Source organism: Loxodonta africana, chromosome 3 (assembly GCF_030014295.1).
Source record: "Loxodonta africana isolate mLoxAfr1 chromosome 3, mLoxAfr1.hap2, whole genome shotgun sequence".
Classification (NCBI taxonomy): Eukaryota; Metazoa; Chordata; class Mammalia; order Proboscidea; family Elephantidae; genus Loxodonta; species Loxodonta africana.
Window position 1 is genome coordinate 197420272 of NC_087344.1, and position 19380 is coordinate 197439651.

The window sequence follows — 19380 nt, forward strand, 5'->3', positions numbered from 1 at the left end:
TTGTTATTTGAAAATGTTTGAAATTTGAAATATGTGAAAATTTAAAGCGCATCCACCCCTGTGGGGAGATGCAGGCAGTTCAGGGACTGAATGGGGAGTGTGTGTGGGCGGGGAGGGAGCCTAGGGGCTACACAGAGGGCTCCCCAAGCAGCAGCTGCTCCCTGAACAAAGGGAAGTGCCATTCTTCCCACATCCTCACACCTGGTCCTTCCTCTCCTACCACCTCAGAAGCCTGTTGAGGGCTTTTCAGATTTTCTGTCCGCCACTTTGTCTAATGTGGAGCAAAAATCACGCTGTGGACAGCAGGCACCACAGAAGTCTCAGCCCTGCACGGGAAGGCGCAGTTCTTCCCTGTCCTTAAGCACTTCCCTCAGGGTCCTTGTTTCAGGCCCACTCCTGGAGGGGAAGGTGCAGGAAGGAAAGCCTGGATGAATCTTCAGGATGAGGTAAAAATCAGGATGAGGTAAAGATCAGGATGAGGTAGGGGAGTAGATTATAGGGAGGAGAGACAGAGGGAGAGAGAAGGGAGAATTTTAAATCTTAAGGAAGGGCGGGAAGAAGGTTAGAGTCAGCTTTGTATTTTCAACAGTGCCTGCAGTGGGCTGAACACTGACCTCCAGGCCCTAATCCCTGGAACCTATCAATGTTACCTGATTTGCAAAAAGGGTTTTTGCAGATGTGAATAAATTAAGGATTTTGTGATGAGGAGATTATCTCAGATTATCCAGGTAGGCTCTAGATGCCATTACAAGTGTCCTTATAAGATAGGCAGAGGCAGATGTGACACAGACACACACAGGAGAAGGCAGTGTGATGATGGAAACAGTGACTGGAACGATATGGCCACAAGCCAAGAAATGCCAGCAGCCACCAGGAGGTGGAAAAGATAAGGCATGGATTCTCCTCTGGAGCCTCTGGAGGGAGGGTAGCCTTGTGACGCGTTGATTTTGGCTCAGTGATACTGACTTGGACTTCTGTCTCCAGAACTGTGAGTGAATAACCTATTGCTTTAAGTCATACAGTCTGTGGTAATTTGTTACAGCAACCACGGGTAACTAATACAGTGCCTGACACCAGGATATACCAAGCCAGACTAAGGAATGAACAGGTTCCCACGTCTTAGGTGAAACGACCAGAAAAAAAAGCAGAACAGAGCAAGGAAGCTGGCTTGACGGTGGAAGAGAACTGAAAGGGTCAAGATCACAAAATCAAAGAGAGGACAGTGGTCAGCTCATCACAAATCGTCCACATGGAAAGCCCTGATCAGGAGGAGTGGGGAAGCTCCTTGGAAGCAGCCGCACGGTAACACAGTGGAGTGCCCCGAACGGCCCTGTGGAACACCGCACCGTGCAGCCCTCTGGATTAAACACATGACTAGGAATATCAGTGATAAGCAAGAAAGCATTTTTAGGTGATTTTAAATTTCTTCTTTATTAAAAAAAAAAAAGGTATTTTTCTGGGTTTTTTAAAACTTCTCCAATACATAAAACTTTTTTTTTTTTTTTCCCCACCACTTAGTACTTCTTTCTTGCTTCCTTCACTCCTGCTCCTGGTGTTGTCTGCCTGCAAGGCCCAAATGAAGAAAACTTTAAACATTTGAGATCTGGGAGCCAGAGGGGTTAGGGGTTAGAAGGAAGATGGTCACTGGTCAAAAGAAGAAATCTGCACAAAAATATTAACTGTGGAGGATGAGACCAGCACATACACATATGGATTGATCTACAATCCATGTTAAAAAAAAAAAATAGACCCAGCTTGTCATTTTACCATTTGTAATATTATACAAAATAATATATATATTTTAAAAACAATGCGTACCCATCTACACACACACACTCACAAACATACATACAAGGTGCTAGTGGCCCCTCTGCAGCTTCTGCCTGTGGGGGACAGGGGTGTCAGTAGGCAAAGATGACATGGTAGGTGACCTGGTGGCCATTGTCCCAGGCATAAAGCAGGCGGTCTTTGGGGTTGTAGTCTATCTGGGTAGTGTAGGAATACTCATTTTCAAACAGCAGCCTGGGGACAATCTGCGTGTTGGTGTGGGTGTCAAAGGCGTAGGAGATGTTGGCGTTCCGCTGGTTGTAGCTGTCCACGGCGTACAGCACCCCGCAGATGACAAAGCAGTTGCCGTAGAAGTTCCGTCGGAGCCCCGTGCGCCATGTGGTTTCCTTCTGCATGCTCAGGTCCACGGCATTGAGCTTGCTCAGGATGATGAACTCCTGGCTGAAGCCCTCATCGTCCAAGGCCGGGTAGATGAGCCACAGGCCATTCTCATCCACAGCAAAATCCACATCGGAGTGGCCCTGCCACCTCCAGGGGGTGGCCTCCTCATAGGCTACGTCATGGAGCATGGCCCAGGCGGCAACATAGCGCTGCTTCAGGTCGTACTTAATGATGTTTCGGGTGAAGGCCCGGTTGTAGTAGAAGGCGCCATTGTACACCACGTGCCCTGTGCCAATCCAGCTGTACGGGAGCTTGTAGGAATTGCTCCAGCGACCTGTGGGATGTGAGAAGGCAGGAGGCTTCAGGGCAATGCTGCAGAGACAACCTGGCAGTAGAGTGAGGGGCAGCCTAGAGGGATGAGACAAGCAATTGACTAGGAATCTGGAGACCTGGGTCTGTCTTGGCCCCGATATTTTTTTAGTTTTGTGTAGCAAATCACTTAACCATTCTGACCCTTAGCATCTTCACGTGTCAAATGGAAATAATTCCTGCTTGCATCACTGAGTTGTTTCAAGGATCAAGTGTATTAATATACATGAGCATGGCTTGCAAATGGTCAAGAGCTATGGGAAAGTAGGATGTTTTACTGCTGTGGTGCAGCCCTTCTGCCTTCTGGGCTGGACTTCAGGTTGTCCCATCTCCCAGGGCTGGAAGGAGGGGCAGAGCTGAGAGATGAGAGAGCAGGAATGTGAGAGGGGCAGAAGGGGGACCTCCTTCTACCAGGGAAGGTCCTTTCACCATCAGAAGGTCTTTGCCCTTCTCATCTACTGTCACCACCAAAGAGACCTGGTCATGTCAAAACAGAGGACAGTCATGAAGGGAAGAAGCCTCGAGCTGGAACCACAACACATACCTTGTTTGAAATTTTCCAGGTTCCGGAACTCCACCAGGGTGTTGCCATAGTAATAATTGGTCACATAAATGCGCTCATCCTTGGCCAGGGGGTCCTTCATCCAGGCCCCCTCATTCCGCCCATATGTATTCTGGGTGGTCGGCCCGGTGATTGTGGAGAGGGTGTCCTTGCACCTTCCTGATGGAGAAGAGGCAGATGGTGGTGTTGGGATGATCGTACAAAAAAGCCATCTAATAATGCCCACCCTTTAAAACTTTGCTGGCTCCCCTACCTAGAGTCTGAACTCTTTGGCAGCTTTAACAGGCCTGTATAACCTGATCCCTCTAAAACTTTCCAGCATCATCTCCTGCTACTCCTATTACCCATACTGTACTCCTACAGAGCTATTCAGTGTCCCCATTTGTCTTAGTCATCTAGAGCTGCTGTAACAGAAATATCACAAGTGGATGACTTTAACAAATGGAAATTTATTCTCTCACAATCTAGGAGGCTAGAAGTCTGAATTCAGGGTGCCAGCCTCAGCTCCAGGGGAAGGCTTTCTTGCTCTTTTGGTTCTGGGGGAAGGTCCTTGTCATCAATCTTCCCCTGGTCCAGGAGCTTCTCAGTGCCAGGACCCTGGGTCCAAAGGATGTGCTTCCCTCCTGGTTCTTCATTCTTGGTGGTATGAGGTCGCCTGTCCTCTCTGCTCGCTTCTCTCTTTTGTATCTCAAAAGAGATTGACTCAACATAAAACCTAATCCTATGGATTGAGTCCTGCCTCATTAACATAACTGCCACTAATCCTGCCTCATTAACATCATAGAGGTTAGGACTGACAACACATAAGACAATCATATCACCTGACAAAATGGAGGACAACCACACAATACTGGGAATCATGGCCTAGCCAAACTGATACACATTTTTGGGGGACACAATTCAATCCATGACACCACCCTGTTCTACTTTCATGCCACCATGCCTTTGCTCTGGCTGTTTTCTGGCTTCTCAATCCTACAAACGTGCCTCAAAGACCTAAAATCCAAAATCCTCTATTTTCTGACACTACACCTTCCTCCGAAAAGCCAACTGATCCTTCTATTTGCTCCCACAGCACTGTGAATGTACCTCTATTACAGGATGTGTCGTCTTACATCTCAAGGATTCTTGCTATCTCTCCTCCCTCCACATCCACTACACAACCATAGCATAAGCTCTAGGGGAGCAGGGTCTGTGGCTTTTCCTCTTTGCATTCTCGATGCTCAGGACACAAACCGGCACCAGAGTGGGCACTCAGCAGAAGTTCTGATAGTGGGTGAATACACAGTGGATGAGAAGTGTGACCAATGGTGAGGACTCTGCCTGGTCTAACCAGGGTCACTAACCTCCACCAGCTTCTGTGCTGCCCAGAGGGGCTTGTCTGTGGGAGTTTGGGGCCAGGTCATAGTGGAGACCAGTCCTGACTGTGCAGTGGATATCATTCCTGGGGCCCAGCTGCGGGGTCCTAGAGAGTTGTCTTCAAGCCCATGTCTTCACAACCTGGAGCAGGATGCCAGGGCCCCAGCCAGGGATTTGCAGGGCAAGAGACCAAGTTTCCTGCATCAAGGAGCTTACTCTGGCTCCTTCAAGAGTCAGGTATGCTTTAATGGGGCAGGAACTCAGCAGTGCCCTTCCGAGTGGCTCTCTGTGACTATGAGTGACCTGGTGCCCAGCAGAGCCCCTAAAAGACCACTAGAATGACTCTGAGTACTAGACCAAGACTAAAGCCTGCAATAGTATACACCTATTGAACATAGCTCTGTATGATTTTCAAGTCACACATGACTGAGGACACATGTTCTTTTGTCCCTGCGCTAGTGGGTTAATGGAGGAGATGGGAAGAGGGCAATGGAGGGGGTTGTGGAAGAGGCAGACGAATTCCGCCCTTGGGACCTCCTCCAGCATATCCTGGCAGCTGGGACCAGGACCCTCCGCATCTGCCATCAAGACCCGCTGTACAGATGTGCAAACCACACTGGGTGACACTGTCTGAGGGGGTAACACCAAAATGACTGTCTATAAAATTTTTGTGCAGTGTTTCAGCAGAAATATCTGCTATAGTTAGCTACAACCACAAGCCTTTTTTTCATAAGCCCTTGTAGGTTTTTACCTACAAGGCGAAAAACTCATGCTAATTTACTTTTTGAACCTTCTAATGTGCTCTGGTTAGAGCTGTCATTATTACCCAATTACAACGATGCCTTGAATCATGTGGTTTCATCTACACACACTATAAGCACATGCTGTTGTTTTCGTTGCTGCTAGTGTTTTATTGTTGCTGATTTTGCCAATTTTTTTGGTGTTTTGGCTACAATATTGTGGCAATTAGCATGGGGAGGGTGATACCATGAGTTACCGCACTGGGTAAGACCAACCCTAGTGACACCACTGCCCTGACACTTACCTGGGACTAAAGTAGCAAAGGCCTACAGTTCGGACTAAGAGTTCTCCAACTCCAGGCTACCCCCTATTTCCAAATGGCTCAAACCTGTTCCCTCTGCCATCCTTCTGCTCCCCCAGAAGTGGGCAAGGAAGAGTCCAAGCCCTGCAGCTATGCCTTTGGCCCTGGGTCTGGGGCAGCGAGTGGGCGGAAGTGGGAAAAACATTGTTTTCCAGGCAAGCCCATAGTTGGGTGCAGTTGACAGGGTTTACACAGCTGTATGTGGGGTTTATTAGGTCTGGGTCTGACAGAGCAGGGAGGAACTCAGTCTCCATAAGGCAAACAACAGTACCTACCAGCCAGTGCCTCATTCCCCCACAACTGAGCTCATCTGTTCAGACAATAAAATAGTTTCTGTCTGAGCTGCAGCAGCAGAGGCCTGACGGAAAATATCTCACTTTCTGGCCACTGAGTGTGGCTTGGCTGCTAATGGAGAAGCCGTTCTCCATCTGCACTGAGGTGAGCCCTACCATGCAGAGGGCATCTTCGTATGTCCCCTTTCCTGTCAAAGCCCAGCAAGGACACCAACTCCCTGTCAAATGCACCTCAGCCTATGCCCCAAAGCCCCACAAATGCCCATGTGAGGTGAGGTGTTTCAGCTCCTCATACCTGTCAGGGCTGGGGATAGTATTGGTGTGACCAGACCCAGGAATTGCAGACAGGCTCCTAGAAGCCAGGTCTCATCTGGATTTTGATGTCCTGGGCTGCTCTCAGAAGCCCCCAGATATCCCCAGGGCCCCATCTCAGCACCAAGACTCTACAATGACACGGCCCTAAGGTTGGTAGCAGAATGTGCCCTGGGCTTAGTGCCAGTGGTATCAGCCCTGCCACTGACTGTGTTGTCTTGGGCAGGTCTCTGGAATCCTCAGAATAATGACCGTAGCAACAACTTTGATTTCTTGGGTCCTGAATGACACCTCTGAGTGGCACAAATGGTTAAGCGCTGGGCTACTAACTAAAAGGTTGGTGGTTCAAACCCACTCAGAGAAAGCCCCAGAAGAAAGGCCTAGCAATTTGTACCTGAAAGCTAACAGCCATGAAAACCCTACAGAGGTCAGTTCTACCCTGAAACACATGGGGCCACCATGAGTCAGAATCAATGCTATGGCAACTGATTTGGCTTTTTGGTTTTTGTTTGCTTAATGCTTTATGTACACTGTCTCATGATTCCTTACAACAACCCTGCAAGGTAGATATTATTGTCTCCATTTTACAGATGAGGAAACAAAAAGGTTAGAGGAGGAGAAAATTGCCTGAAGTCTTACATTCAGGAAATGGCAAAACTATAGAATTAAAACCCAGTTCTGAGGCAGAGTCAACACCGCACCCTAGACAGATGTACCATGCCATCCCTCTGTCGCAAAGACCAGAAAAACTAAGTAAAACAGATACAAATGTCAGTCCTGGATCCCTGAGCATCAAATGAAGGGATAAAGAACCAGATCAAAACACCAAATGGTAGAAGAAACTAATGGAAAACAGAGAACGGGGAGAGCTACTGAGTGGAGGACGCCTGCCAACTAACAAGGCACAGTGTGACCATCTTGAAACATAGCTAGCAATGACCCTGGGCAGGATGTATGGGAAGGCAACTTCACGGAGCTCCCAACAGGAGACAGAGCATCTGGTAACCAGAGAAACATGCTTTCCCACTTCTCATTCTTCCGGTAAGTATACACAGGAACCGCCCCCCTCCTCCGCCCCATCCCAGCAGCCCCTACTGCCAGGGTCCACAATACAAGCTCCCAGAACCCTCTGAACCTGCCCCACCTCCTTCCACTTTGTGGACTTTTTTTCTTTCTTTTTTTCCCTCCCTCCCACCTAGCCCCATACACATCTCACCCCCCTTTCTGCTGACTCCTGCCACACCACCCTTTTTTTTCTTTCTCCCTCCCACCTAGCCCTGTAAGCCACTTCCCTCCTTTCCCACAGGCCCCCGGACCACCCTGCCCCCACTCACTGACCCTACCATGCTGCCATTTTGGGGGGTCTTTTTTTCTTTCTGACTTTTCTTTCTCCCCGTATACCACCCCCTTCCCACTGCCCCTTGCTGCACCACCACAGATAAAATGCCACCAGTGCACCAGCTTGCCACTGCCCAAGGTCCACCCTGCTCCACCTGAAAGCCCCACTGCACTGCCATTTTTTTCTTCCTTTTTATTTTTCTTTCTCCCTCTCACCTAGGCAATTACACCAACTCCCCCCTTCCCACTAGGCCCCAGGTCTGCCCCACCCCCACCCACCAGCTCCCTGCTGCACTGCTATTTTTTCCTTTTTTCTTTTCTTTTTCCCTCCAACCAAGCCCTGTATGCCACCTTCCCCTCTTCCCACCAGCCCCTGCCATGCTGCCAAGGCTACAGCACCCCCAGTGCTCAGGCTGACTTTTACAGCAGGTCTGCACCACTCCTCCCCTCTTGCTACTTGATCATCTGCTCAAGGGTGGGAAGCAAGCCCATACCACTCTTCATCTGACACCCCTGCCTATCATGTGAGAGGCTATGAACACTTCCCACACCGCTGGACCAACATCAGGAGGCAGACAGCACCTGCCCTGCCTGCGCTCAGCCACCTCACCAAACCAGTGCACAGCAAAGTAGGCTCTGCCGGTTGTCCTGCCTACCCAGACAAGGTGGTGAGAACTATCGTGCTTACAGAAAAGCAAGGAGCAAAGCATGCCTGGTCTGCCTGAACTGACATATGAAAATGAAACGAAAAAGCAGTATGAAACAAATGAACATACAATCAACAAATAAAGAAAATAATACCTTAATGACTTAGAGACAGCAGACAATAACAAAACATATAAAAAAAAGTAGGACAAGATGCCTCCAGCAAGATACCCATAATAGAGTATCAGATAACCTCTTGGTAGAAGAAAAGGCATTGGAACTACCTGCTATGGAATTCAAAAGACTAATATTTAAGGCTCTCCAAGAGATTAGGAAAGAGATCAAGGAAAACACAGAAGAAAACAAGGAAAAAATAGACAGAATCATGGAAAACACACTCAAGACCAATGAAAACATAGCCAAAATCAAGGAAAACACAGACAAAGCAATAGAAGAATTCAAGAACAAAATGTCAAAATAAATAATTAGAAATCCTATGAAAACAGCAACTAGAAATCCAAAAGATATACAACAAAATTTCAGAAATAAGACGACTCAATAGAAGGTTTTAGGAACAAATTTGAAACAACGGAAGACAGAATTAGTGAGACTGAATACAAATCCATGGACACTATTTGTTTAAGGAAAAATCAGAGAAAAGAATGAAGAAAATCCAAGAGCTACGTTGGACACAAACAAGAGCAAAAATTTGTGCATGATCAGAGTTCCTGAATAGGGACAGAAAACAAAAAACACAGAGAAGGCTGCTGAAGATTATCTGGCAAACAACTTCCCAAATATAATAAAAGACAAAATGCTGACCATCCAAGAAGCTCAATGAACCCCAAAGATCGACCCCAGATGAAAGTCATCAAACGTATCGTAATCACACTTGCCAAAATCAAAGACAAAGCAAGAATCCTGAAAGCAGCTCAAGAAAAATGAAAAGTCACTCACAAAAGGGAAACAATAAGAGTAAGGTCTGATTACTCAGCAGAAAGAAGGCAATGGGATGACATACTGAAAGAAAAAAAACTGCCAACTAAGAATAATATATCCCGCAAAACTCTCTCAAATATGATGGTGAAATTAGGACATTTCCAAATAAACAGAAATTAAGGAATTCATAAAAAGCAAACCAAACTTACAAGAAATATTAAAGGGAGCCTCTTGGTTAGAGAATCAACAACATCAGACAACAACCTGAGTCTAGGACACAGGACAGCATCAGCCAGACACTAAACTAGGTAAAGAATTCTCAACAATAAAACAAAGCTAAAAGATTTAAAACAGCGAGCCAGAGACGCCAATCTGTAACTGATGACAATATCAAATCAAGAAAAAGGGGTAAATGGTGTCAGTACAGAACTTTCAAATGAAGAGGAAGTCAAGACGATATCAAGTAATAAAAGACTGGTTTGAACTTAGAGATAAAGGTAAATTTCAAGATAACCACAAAGAAAGTTAATAAACCTATTCATCAAAATAAAAAAAGAGAAACATAAAGACTCAGTAAATGCGAAATCTGTAATAATGAAAGAATAGAAAATCCACAAACAAAAGGAACTTGGTACAGGAAAGTAATAGGAAAAAGAAAACATCAGCACCACCAAAAAAAAACCACACACGACAGCAATAAACTCATACCTATTGATAATCACATTGAATGTAAGTGGCTTAAATGCACCCATAAAGAGACAAAAAGTGGCAGAATGGATTAAAAAAAACACGACCCATCAATATGCTATCTACAAGAGACACACCTTAGACACAAAGACAAGTATATTAAAAATCGAAGGATGGAAAAAATACATCAAAAACCAAAAAAGAGCAGGACTGGCAATACTAATCTCAGCTAAAATAAACTTTAAGGCAAAATCCACCATAAAAGACAGGAAAGGACATTATAGAATGATTAAAGGGACAATCCACCAAGAAGACATAACCTTAATAAATGTCTACATACCCAAAGACAGGGCTGCAAAATACATAAACCAAAATCTAAACAGCACTGAAAAGAGAAATAGTTCCACTTTACCACTCTCGATAAAGGAAAGAACATGTAAAAAGAAACTCAACAAAGATACAGAAGATTTAAAGACCAAAATCAACCAACTTGACCTCATAGACATATATAGAAAACTCCACTCAACAGCAGCAAAATATACATTCTTTTGCAATGCAAATAGAACATTCTTCAAATAGACCACATTTTAGGCCACAAAGCAACCCTCAATAAAATACACATCAAAATAATACAAAGCATTCTCTCTGATCATAACAGCATAAAAGTAGAAATCAGTAACAGGAACACCAAGGGAAAAAAATCACATATATGGAAACTGAATAATACCTTGTTTAAAAACAGCTGGGTAATAAAAGAAATCAAAGAAAGAATCAAAATTTCCTAGAATCAAATGAGAATGAAAGCACATCGTTTGATATTTGTTCTGCCTTTTTTTTTTTTTTTGTGGCGCTGATGCTTTCTTTTTCCTCTTACTTTCCTGTGCTGAGTTCCTTTTGTTTGTGGATTTTCTTCTGTTTCATTATTATAGGTTTTGTGTTTACTGAGTCTTTATGTTTTTCTTTTCGTTTTTTATTTTGATGAATAGGTTTGTTAACTTTCTTTGTGGTTATCCTCAAATTTACCTTTATCTCTAAGTGTGAGCCAGTGTTTTATTACTTGATATAACCTTGACTTCCTTTCCATTTGAAAGTTCAGGAAAGGTAGTGCCCAGAGGTCAATTTATAGCAATAAACACAAACATCAAAAAAGAAGAAAGGACCGAAATAAAAATGTTACCCTATACCTCAAACAAATAGAAAGAGAACAGCAAAAGAAGGCCATAGGCACCAGAAGAAAGGAAACTATAAAGATTAGAGGAGAAATAAATGAAATAGAGAACAGAAAAACAACAGAGAGAATGAACAAAACCAAAAGTTGGTTCTTTGAAAATTAACAAAATTGAAAAACCACTGGCCAAACTGACAACAGAAAAACAGGAGGAGAAGCAAATAATTCAAATAAGAAATGAGATGGAGGACATTACAACAGACCCAACTGAAATGAAAAGGATCATAAAAGAATACTATGAAAAACTGTGCTCCAACAAATTTGAGAACCTAGAGGAAACTGACAAATTTCTAGAAACACACTACCTACCTAAACTAATACAAACTGAGAGAGAAAATCTGAACAGACACATTACAAGAGACTGAAGAGGTAATAAAAAAAACTTCCAACAACAACAACAACAAAAAGCCCTGGCCCAGGCAGCTTCACTGGAGAATTCTACCAAACATTCAGAAAAGAGCTCATGCCAGTACTACTCAAACTATTTCAGGATATAGAAAAGGAAGGAATACTCCCAAATTCATTGTATGAAGCCAGCATAATCTTGATACCAAAGCCAGGCAAAAGAAAAAAAAAAAGAAAACTACAAACTAATGTCTCTCATGAATATACCACAAAACCAAACCAAACCCATTGCCGTCAAGTTGATTCTGATTCATAGCGACCCTACAGGACAGAGTAGAACTGCCTCACAGGGTTTCCAAGGAGCAGCTGGTGGATTTGAACTGCCGACATTTTGGTTAGCAGCTGAGCTCTTAACCACTGTGCCACCAGTGCTCCCTCATGAATATACAAGCAAAAATCCTTAACAAAATTCTAGCCAATAGAATACAACATCATATAAATGATAATATGCCACGGCCAAGTAGGATTCACACTAGGTATGCAAGGATGGATCAACATTAGAAAATCAATCCACGTAATTCTCCATGTAAATAGAACAAAAGAATCACATGATCATCTCAATCAATGCATAAAAGGCATTTGATGAAGTCCAGCACCCATTCCTGATATATACTCTCAGTAACATAGGAATAGAGGGGAAATTCCTCAACATAATAAACGGCATCTATATAAAACCAGGAAACCCTGGTGGTGTAGTGGTTAAGTGCTACGGCTGCTAACCAAAGAGTCAGCAGTTTGAATCCCCCAGGTGCTCCTTGGAAACTCTATGGGACAGTTCTACTCTGTCCTATAGGATCGCTAAGAGTCGGAATCGACTCGAAGGCACTGGGTTTGGTTTTGGTTTTATATAAAACCAACAGCCAACACCATTCTCAACAGAGAGAAGCGGAAAGCATTCCCCCCGAAAACGGCAACAAGACAAGGATACCCTTTATCACAGCTCCTATATAACATTTTGATGGAAGCCCTAGCTAGAGCAATAAGACAAGAAAAAGAAATAAAGGGCATCCAAACTAGAAAGGAAGAAGTAAAAGCATCCCTATTTCAGACAATATGATAGTATACATAAAGAACCCCAAGGATTCTACAAGAAAATTACTGGAACTAATAGGAAGATTCAGCAGAGTAGCAAGATACAAGATCGCCATACAAAAATCAGTTGGATTCCTACGCACCAACAAAGTGAACTTCAAAATGGAAATCAGGAAAACAATATCATTTATAATAGCCCCTAAAAAGATAAAATACTTAGAAATAAATCTATCCAGGGACATAAAAGACCTATACAAAGAAAACTACTAAACGCTACTAAAACCTACATAAATGGAAAAACACACCATGCTTATGGATAGGTAGACTCAACATTGTGAAAATGTCGATTTTACCCAAAGCTATCTACAGGTACAATGCAAGCCCAATTCAAATACCAACAGCACTCTTTAACGAGATGGAAAACTAATCACCAACTTTATATGGAAAGGAAAGAGACCCCAGATAAGCAAAGCAGTAATGAAGAAAAAAACGAAGTAGAAAGCCTCGAGGTACCTGATCTCAGAACCTACTATACAGCCATGGTAGTCAAAACAGCCTGGTACTGGTACAATGACAGACACATAGACCAATGGAACAAAATTGAGAACCCAGATGTAAATCCATCCACCTATCATTGGCTGGAAACTCTGGTGGCGTAGTGATTAAGTGCTACAGCTGCTAACCAAAAGGTCGGCAGTTCGAATCTGCCAGGTGCTCCTTGGAAACTCTACTGGGCAGTTCTATTCTGTCCTATAGGGTCGCTATGAGTCAGAATAGACCCGACGGCAGTGGGTTTGGTTTTTTGGTTGGTTTATCATCAGCTGATCTTTGACAATGGACCGAAGTCTATTAAATTGGGGAAAAAAGGAGTCTTTTTAAGAAATGGTTCTGGCAAAACTGGATGTCCATCTTTAAAAAGATAAAACAGGACCCATACCTCACACAGTACATAAAAACTAACTCAAAATCAATCATAGACCTAAATATAAAACCTAGAACGATAAAGGTCATGCAAGAAAAAAATTGGGACAACGCTAGGGGCCCTAATACATGGCATGAATACAATATAAACCATAACTAACAGCACACACACACCAGAAGATAAACTAGGTAACTAGAACCTCCTAAAAATTAACCCTTGGGCTAATTAAAAGACTTCCTCAAAAGAGTAAAAAGAGAACGTACAGAATGGGAAAGATTTTTGGCTATGACATATCTGACACGGATCTAATCTCTAAAATCTATAAAATACTTCAAACTTCAACAAAGAAAAGACAAATAATCCAATTAAAAAATGGGCAAACGATATGAACAGACACTTCACGAAACAAGATTTCTGGTGGCTAACAGACACATGAGGAAATGCTCCTGATTATTAGCTTTTAAAGAAATGTAAATCAAAACTACAATGAAGGGGAAGTCAGCACGATTTGACCAAGGCAAAGCCAGGGACCATGGACTCGGGGCATATCTAAGTCAGCTGACATAGCTCGTAAAGAAACTGTTCTACATCCTACTTTGGTGCATAGTGTCTGGGGTCTTAAAAGCTTGGGATCGGCAATGGAAGATACATCTATTGGTCTCATCACGTTTGAAGCAAAAGAGAATGAAGAAAACCAAAGACACAAGGAAAACATTAGCCAACAGACCACAGGAACCACAGCATCTACCCACCTGGGCCCAGAAGAACTAGATGGTGACCAGGTACCACGACTGACCGTTCTGACAGGGATCACCATAGAGGAGCTTGGATACAGCAGGAGGAAAATGTAGAAGAAAATTCAAATCCACAAAAAAAATAACACACTAGAGAAACCCCTGAGACTATGGCCCCAGATACCCTGCTATCTCAGAACCGAAGCCACTCTCAAAGTCCACCTTCCAGCCAAAGATGAGACAGGCCTATAAAACAAACAATAACACACATGAGGAACGTGCTTCTCAGTCCAATGAAATATACAAAACTAAATGGGCAACACCTGCCCAAAAGCAAAGATGAGAAGGCAGGAAGGACAGGGAAACTAGACGAATGGACGTGGGCAACTTGGGGTGCGGATACAGTGAGGGGATTGCAACCAATGTCACAAGACAATCTGTGAAAAAATTTTTGAAGGAGAAACTAATTTGCACTGTAAACTTTCAACTAAAACACAATTTAAAATAACAGTTCTGACTCCAAGAACTGTGTTGCCTCCACAACCTTACAGAGCTTTAACTTCCTCGGTATAACATTACGCACTGCCTACTTCACAGGAGTGCTTGGAGAATCCACTTGATGCTGGTGGGGCTTGGCTGAATAACAGACCCCAACGATATCCGTGTCCTAGTCCCTGGAACCTCTGAATATTACCTCTACGGCAAAAGGGGAGCACTGGTGGTTCAGTGGTAGAACTCTTGACTTCTATGCGGGAGACCCACGTTCAATTCCTGGCCAATCCACCTCAAGCACAGCCACCCCCATCTGTTAGTGGAGGCTTGCATATTGCTATCATGCTGAAGAGGTTTCAGCTGAGCTTCCAGACTAAGATGGACTAGCAAGAAAGGCCTGGCAATGTGCTTCTGAAAATCAGCCAATGAAAACTCTAGGAATCACAATGGTCTGATCCACAACAGATCGTGGGAATGGCTCAGGACCAGGCAGTGTTTCATTCTGTTGTGCACGGGATTGCCATGAGTTGGGGGCCAACTAACAGCAGGTAGCAATGACATGGCAAAAGAACTTTGTATATGGGGAGGTTAGCTTGCATTGTCTAGGTGGGCCCTAAATGCAATCAAAAGTATCCTTACAACAGGGAGCCAGAGGATGACTTGACTACAGAAGAAGGTGATGTGATGATGGAAGCAGAGACTAGAATGATTGAAGCCACAAACCAAGGAATGCTGGCAGCCATCAGAAGCTGGAAGAGGCCAGGGACGGATTCTGCCCTGGAGACTCTAGAGGGAACCAGCCAGCTAAACCTTGATTTTAGCCCTCCTGAGCTCTAAGAGAATAAATTTCTGTTGCTTTAACCATTAGGTTTGTAGTAATTTGTTACAGCAGGCGTAGGAAACTAATACAAATGGAGCCAGCTTCTTGGGTCAGGGTCAGCATCCTTATTTCTGCAGGAAGAGGGGAGTCCCAGCTTACAGCCTCGCAGTCTCCATTAGCCAGGACCTCAGCACCGCTCTCCACATGCCCTCAGGTAGAGCAAATACCTGCTAGCACCAGAGAGGTTAAGCCCAGGAAGGAACGGTGGGAAAGGTGAGCGTGGCTTTGTAGCGTTTGACAAGGATAAGAACGGAAGGTCAGCAAACCCTGAGGCCCAGATCCATCTCCACAACCTGAGAATCTGGGGCTGCTCAGCTGCTCCTACCCTTGACAGCAAATCGTCAGCCTTTGAAAGAAGACTCTGCATGTTTACTCCTCGTCAAGAGTAATGAGAGAAAGATGGGAGGCAGTTCTAAGAGAAGAGACAGTGCTGCCTGCAATTCATCTTAGAACTTTTCCCCAAAGCAGGGTTGCAAAAGATGCTGGTGAGTTTCTAGGTGTTAACTCACTGAATCTTCAATAGTCCTGGGAGGTAAGCTGGCCTTTCTTCAAAGGTCAGCAAGGTCTCAAATTCCCCTTAGCATATAAACCTGCTCAAATCTCACCCACCTTAAAAAAAATTAATCAGCAAACAAGACCCTCCCTTCCGTTCTGCTGTTCTCAGGCTGCTTGGCGAGCCTCTTCCACAAACACATCTGCTCCCCTACTCATGCGTAATGCCTACGCACTTCTCAACCCCTCAACTTGACTGCTCCTCAAATGTTCCATGCCTACATGTTGTCCAGTCCTTTTAGTGTAGCTGAACTTCTCTTTGGATCTGGAACTGTGCCCCCGCCCCAACTTCTTTTTTTTTTTTTGTTCTTTAAGTGAAGGTTTACTAATCAAGTTGGACTCTCATACAAAAATTTATAAACACCTTGCTATATACTCCTAATTGCTCCCCCTCAATGAGACAGCACACTTCTTCCCTGCTCTCTCTCTTTTCGTGTTCATTCGGCCAGCTTCTGACTCCCTCTACTCCCTCATCTCGCCTTCAGACAGGAGGTACCAACACAGTCTCATGTGTCTACTTGATCCAAAAAGCTCATTCTTCACCAGTATCATTTTCTACCCAGTTCAGTCCAGTCCAGTCCAATCCCTGTCTGAAGAGTTGGCTTTGGGAATGGTTCCTGTCTTGGGCTAACAGAAGGTCTGGGGACCATGACCACCGGGGTCCTTCTGGTCTCAGTCAGACCATTAAGTCTGGTCTTTTTATGAGAAGTTGGGGTCTGCATCCCATTGCCCTCCTGCTCCCTCAGGATAGTCATCAGTTATAGCCAGGCACCGTCTAGTTCTTCTGGTCTCAGGCTAATGTAGTCTCTGCTTTATGCGGCCCTTTCTGTCTCTTGGGCTCATAATTACCTTGTGTCTTTGGCGTTCTTCATTCTCCTTTGCTCCACGTGTGTTGAGACCCATTGGTGCATCTTAGATGGCCACTTGCTAGCATTTAAGACCCCAGGCGCTACTCTCCAAAGTGGGATGCAGCATATTTTCTTAATAGATTTGATTATGCCAGTGGACTTAGATGTCCCCTGAAACCATGGTCCCCAAACCCCCAACCCTGCTATGCTGGCCTTCAAAGTGTTCAGTTTATTCAGGAAACTTCTTTGCTTTTTGTTTAGTCCAGTTGCGCTGACCTCTCCTATCCCCACCCCAACTTTTAAATGTCATTCTTTAGAGCTCCACTTTTAGCCTCTTCTCATTGCTCCCACACTTACTAGGCAAACTCAGCTTTTACCCTTGACTCACAGATGTGTCTGTCTCCAGTGCAGATCTGGTTTCTGAGCGCTGTTCATCCAATTACCTACTAGATGGTTTTCTCCTGGGTGTCCTAACAGATTCCTCAAACTCACAATTAAAGTGGAATTTATTTGCTTCAGTTCACTGACTACTACTCTTGTATTTCCTGTTCTAGAGAAAGGCATGGCACACCACCCACTAACCAAGCCAGAAACCTGGGCATCATCCCTGATGTCCCCTTCTCCTCCACCCACACTCAGCTGGTCATTGAGTCACAGCCATTCTGTCTCCTACCTCTTCATCTCTGCCCCGTCCCTCTACCTCTATGACTTTAGACTTTACTGCCTCTTGCCTCGACCACTCCCATTATACCAGTTGTTCTCTCTGGCACCTGTCTCTGTCTTCTGTCAACCTGTCTTACCCAGTAGTTACTGAGCTGCCTTTCCATAATGGGCACCCACTTAAATCCATTGATAATGTACCATCACTATTGCAGGTGAAACCCAAAGTCCCTAGCCTAGCACACTGGCCCCTCCTGATCTCCATTCTTACTTCTTGCCATCTACCTTCATTCACAGGTCTCCAACTCAAATGTCTCCAGGGCCCAGGAAGGAACTGAAAACAAGTGAAGCAGGCTGAGGTGTGAGCTAACAGGCAGCAACAGAGACTGTAGTGAACTGGAAGAGCAGCCTGACCTGAGTGCATTCAAGTTAAAAAACGTAAAAACAAATCTTGAGATGAATTCAGCCCTCAGGTTGCCAGCTTAAGGTCTCTTGTTCATACCGAGCTGCTTGTATTCCCCACGGTGCCCACGCTCAGGGAAGGCTTCATGGGCATGTGACCTGTGCAGTCACCGGGGACCCAAGCTCAGAAGGGCCCGTGCTTGGTTTAATGCTCTGCTGTTGTTGTCTTGAAATTTTTAGTAATTTTATCTTCGAACTTGTGTTTTATAAATGAAGTCTGATGAGACAATGGAGTCTGCACATGAGCAGAGGAGAACACATCTTATGCATGTCCACCTTCCTTGTCCTTTGCATAGATCATTTGCATATAACATTTGCACAGAGCATTTGCCATGTCCCACCAGCACACAACTCCGAATGGACTTGCTATGTGGTGGGAGTTCAGTATCACTCAAAGTGAATACAAGGTAAGTGTATTACCTCTAAGTTCCCTAAGGGGGGACTGACAACCCAGAGGACACACTTTCCATCAGAACCGGAGATTGCTTTGAACACAGAAAGAAGTCAATCACGTTCTCAGAAACACAAATGATCGAGGAACCCTATCATATCCTTTCTTAAGTCATCATTGTTGTGTGCCATTACTTCCCTGTATTAGGCAACCGCTTGGGCTGATAGTGTTGACATAGAAGGAAAGGGAAAGATAGGGCAACCCATAGTTCCTTTCCTTTCAGTTCTTCCTTACTAATCAGTAAGCCAAAGGTAGAGTATTAGTAGAATGTGTGTTCAAGAAATGAAATAAAAACAGCTGAGTCAGTTTTCAGCAGCGATTCCATTGTCCTGGTAAGGACAAAATACATATGCGTGTAGGTGCTGGTGGCATAGTGGTTAAGAGTTCAGCTGCTAACCAAAAGGTTGGCAGTTCAAATCAGCCACGCACTCCTTGGAAACCCTATGGGGCAGTTCTACTCTGCCCTCTAGGGTTGCTACAAGTTGGAATCAACTCGACGGCAATGGGTTTAGTTTTTTTTTGGTGAGAGCTAAGAAATATGGATTGTGTAACTTCAGTGATTCTACACACAAATTAAATGCTTTTATATTTGCATTTAAAATTGGCATTACACATTAGAAAGATGAATGGCAAAATTAAATTTTTGTTTACCTACAATGGCATGAAATAGCAAATAAAAAACACCATAACAAGTTGAGCAAGAGACCACAGGAGAAAAGAAAAAGCTTTATATTTCACTACCTTTAATGGTACTTTCTCCCTTGCTGTATGAACACGGAGCCCTGCATTTTCATTTTGCACTGGGCCTCACAAATTATGTAGCCAGCCCCAGCCATGGTGCTTTTATTGGCTCTGGTCCTTCCAAGGTCAATGCCACCTTCCTTCTCTGCCTCAGCCTTCAAGACAGCTAGGTCAGCATCTCCTTCCAAAAGAGAATCC

The 19380-nt window shown here is 44.3% G+C and overlaps 1 protein-coding gene across 1 annotated transcript in view; it reads right to left on the bottom strand.

Moving 5' to 3' along the window:
- Nucleotides 1-1457: 1457 nt before the first annotated feature.
- The window catches only part of OLFML2B (olfactomedin like 2B), a 57823-nt gene continuing 39900 nt past the window's right edge, over nt 1458-19380 (bottom strand). The window contains exons 7-8 of the mRNA XM_003415205.3: nt 3083-3259; nt 1458-2503 (exon numbers count right to left, since the gene is read on the bottom strand). Coding sequence (XP_003415253.1) covers nt 1902-2503; nt 3083-3259 — 779 coding nt within the window. The 3' untranslated portion in view covers nt 1458-1901. The remainder of the gene's footprint in view (nt 2504-3082; nt 3260-19380) is intronic.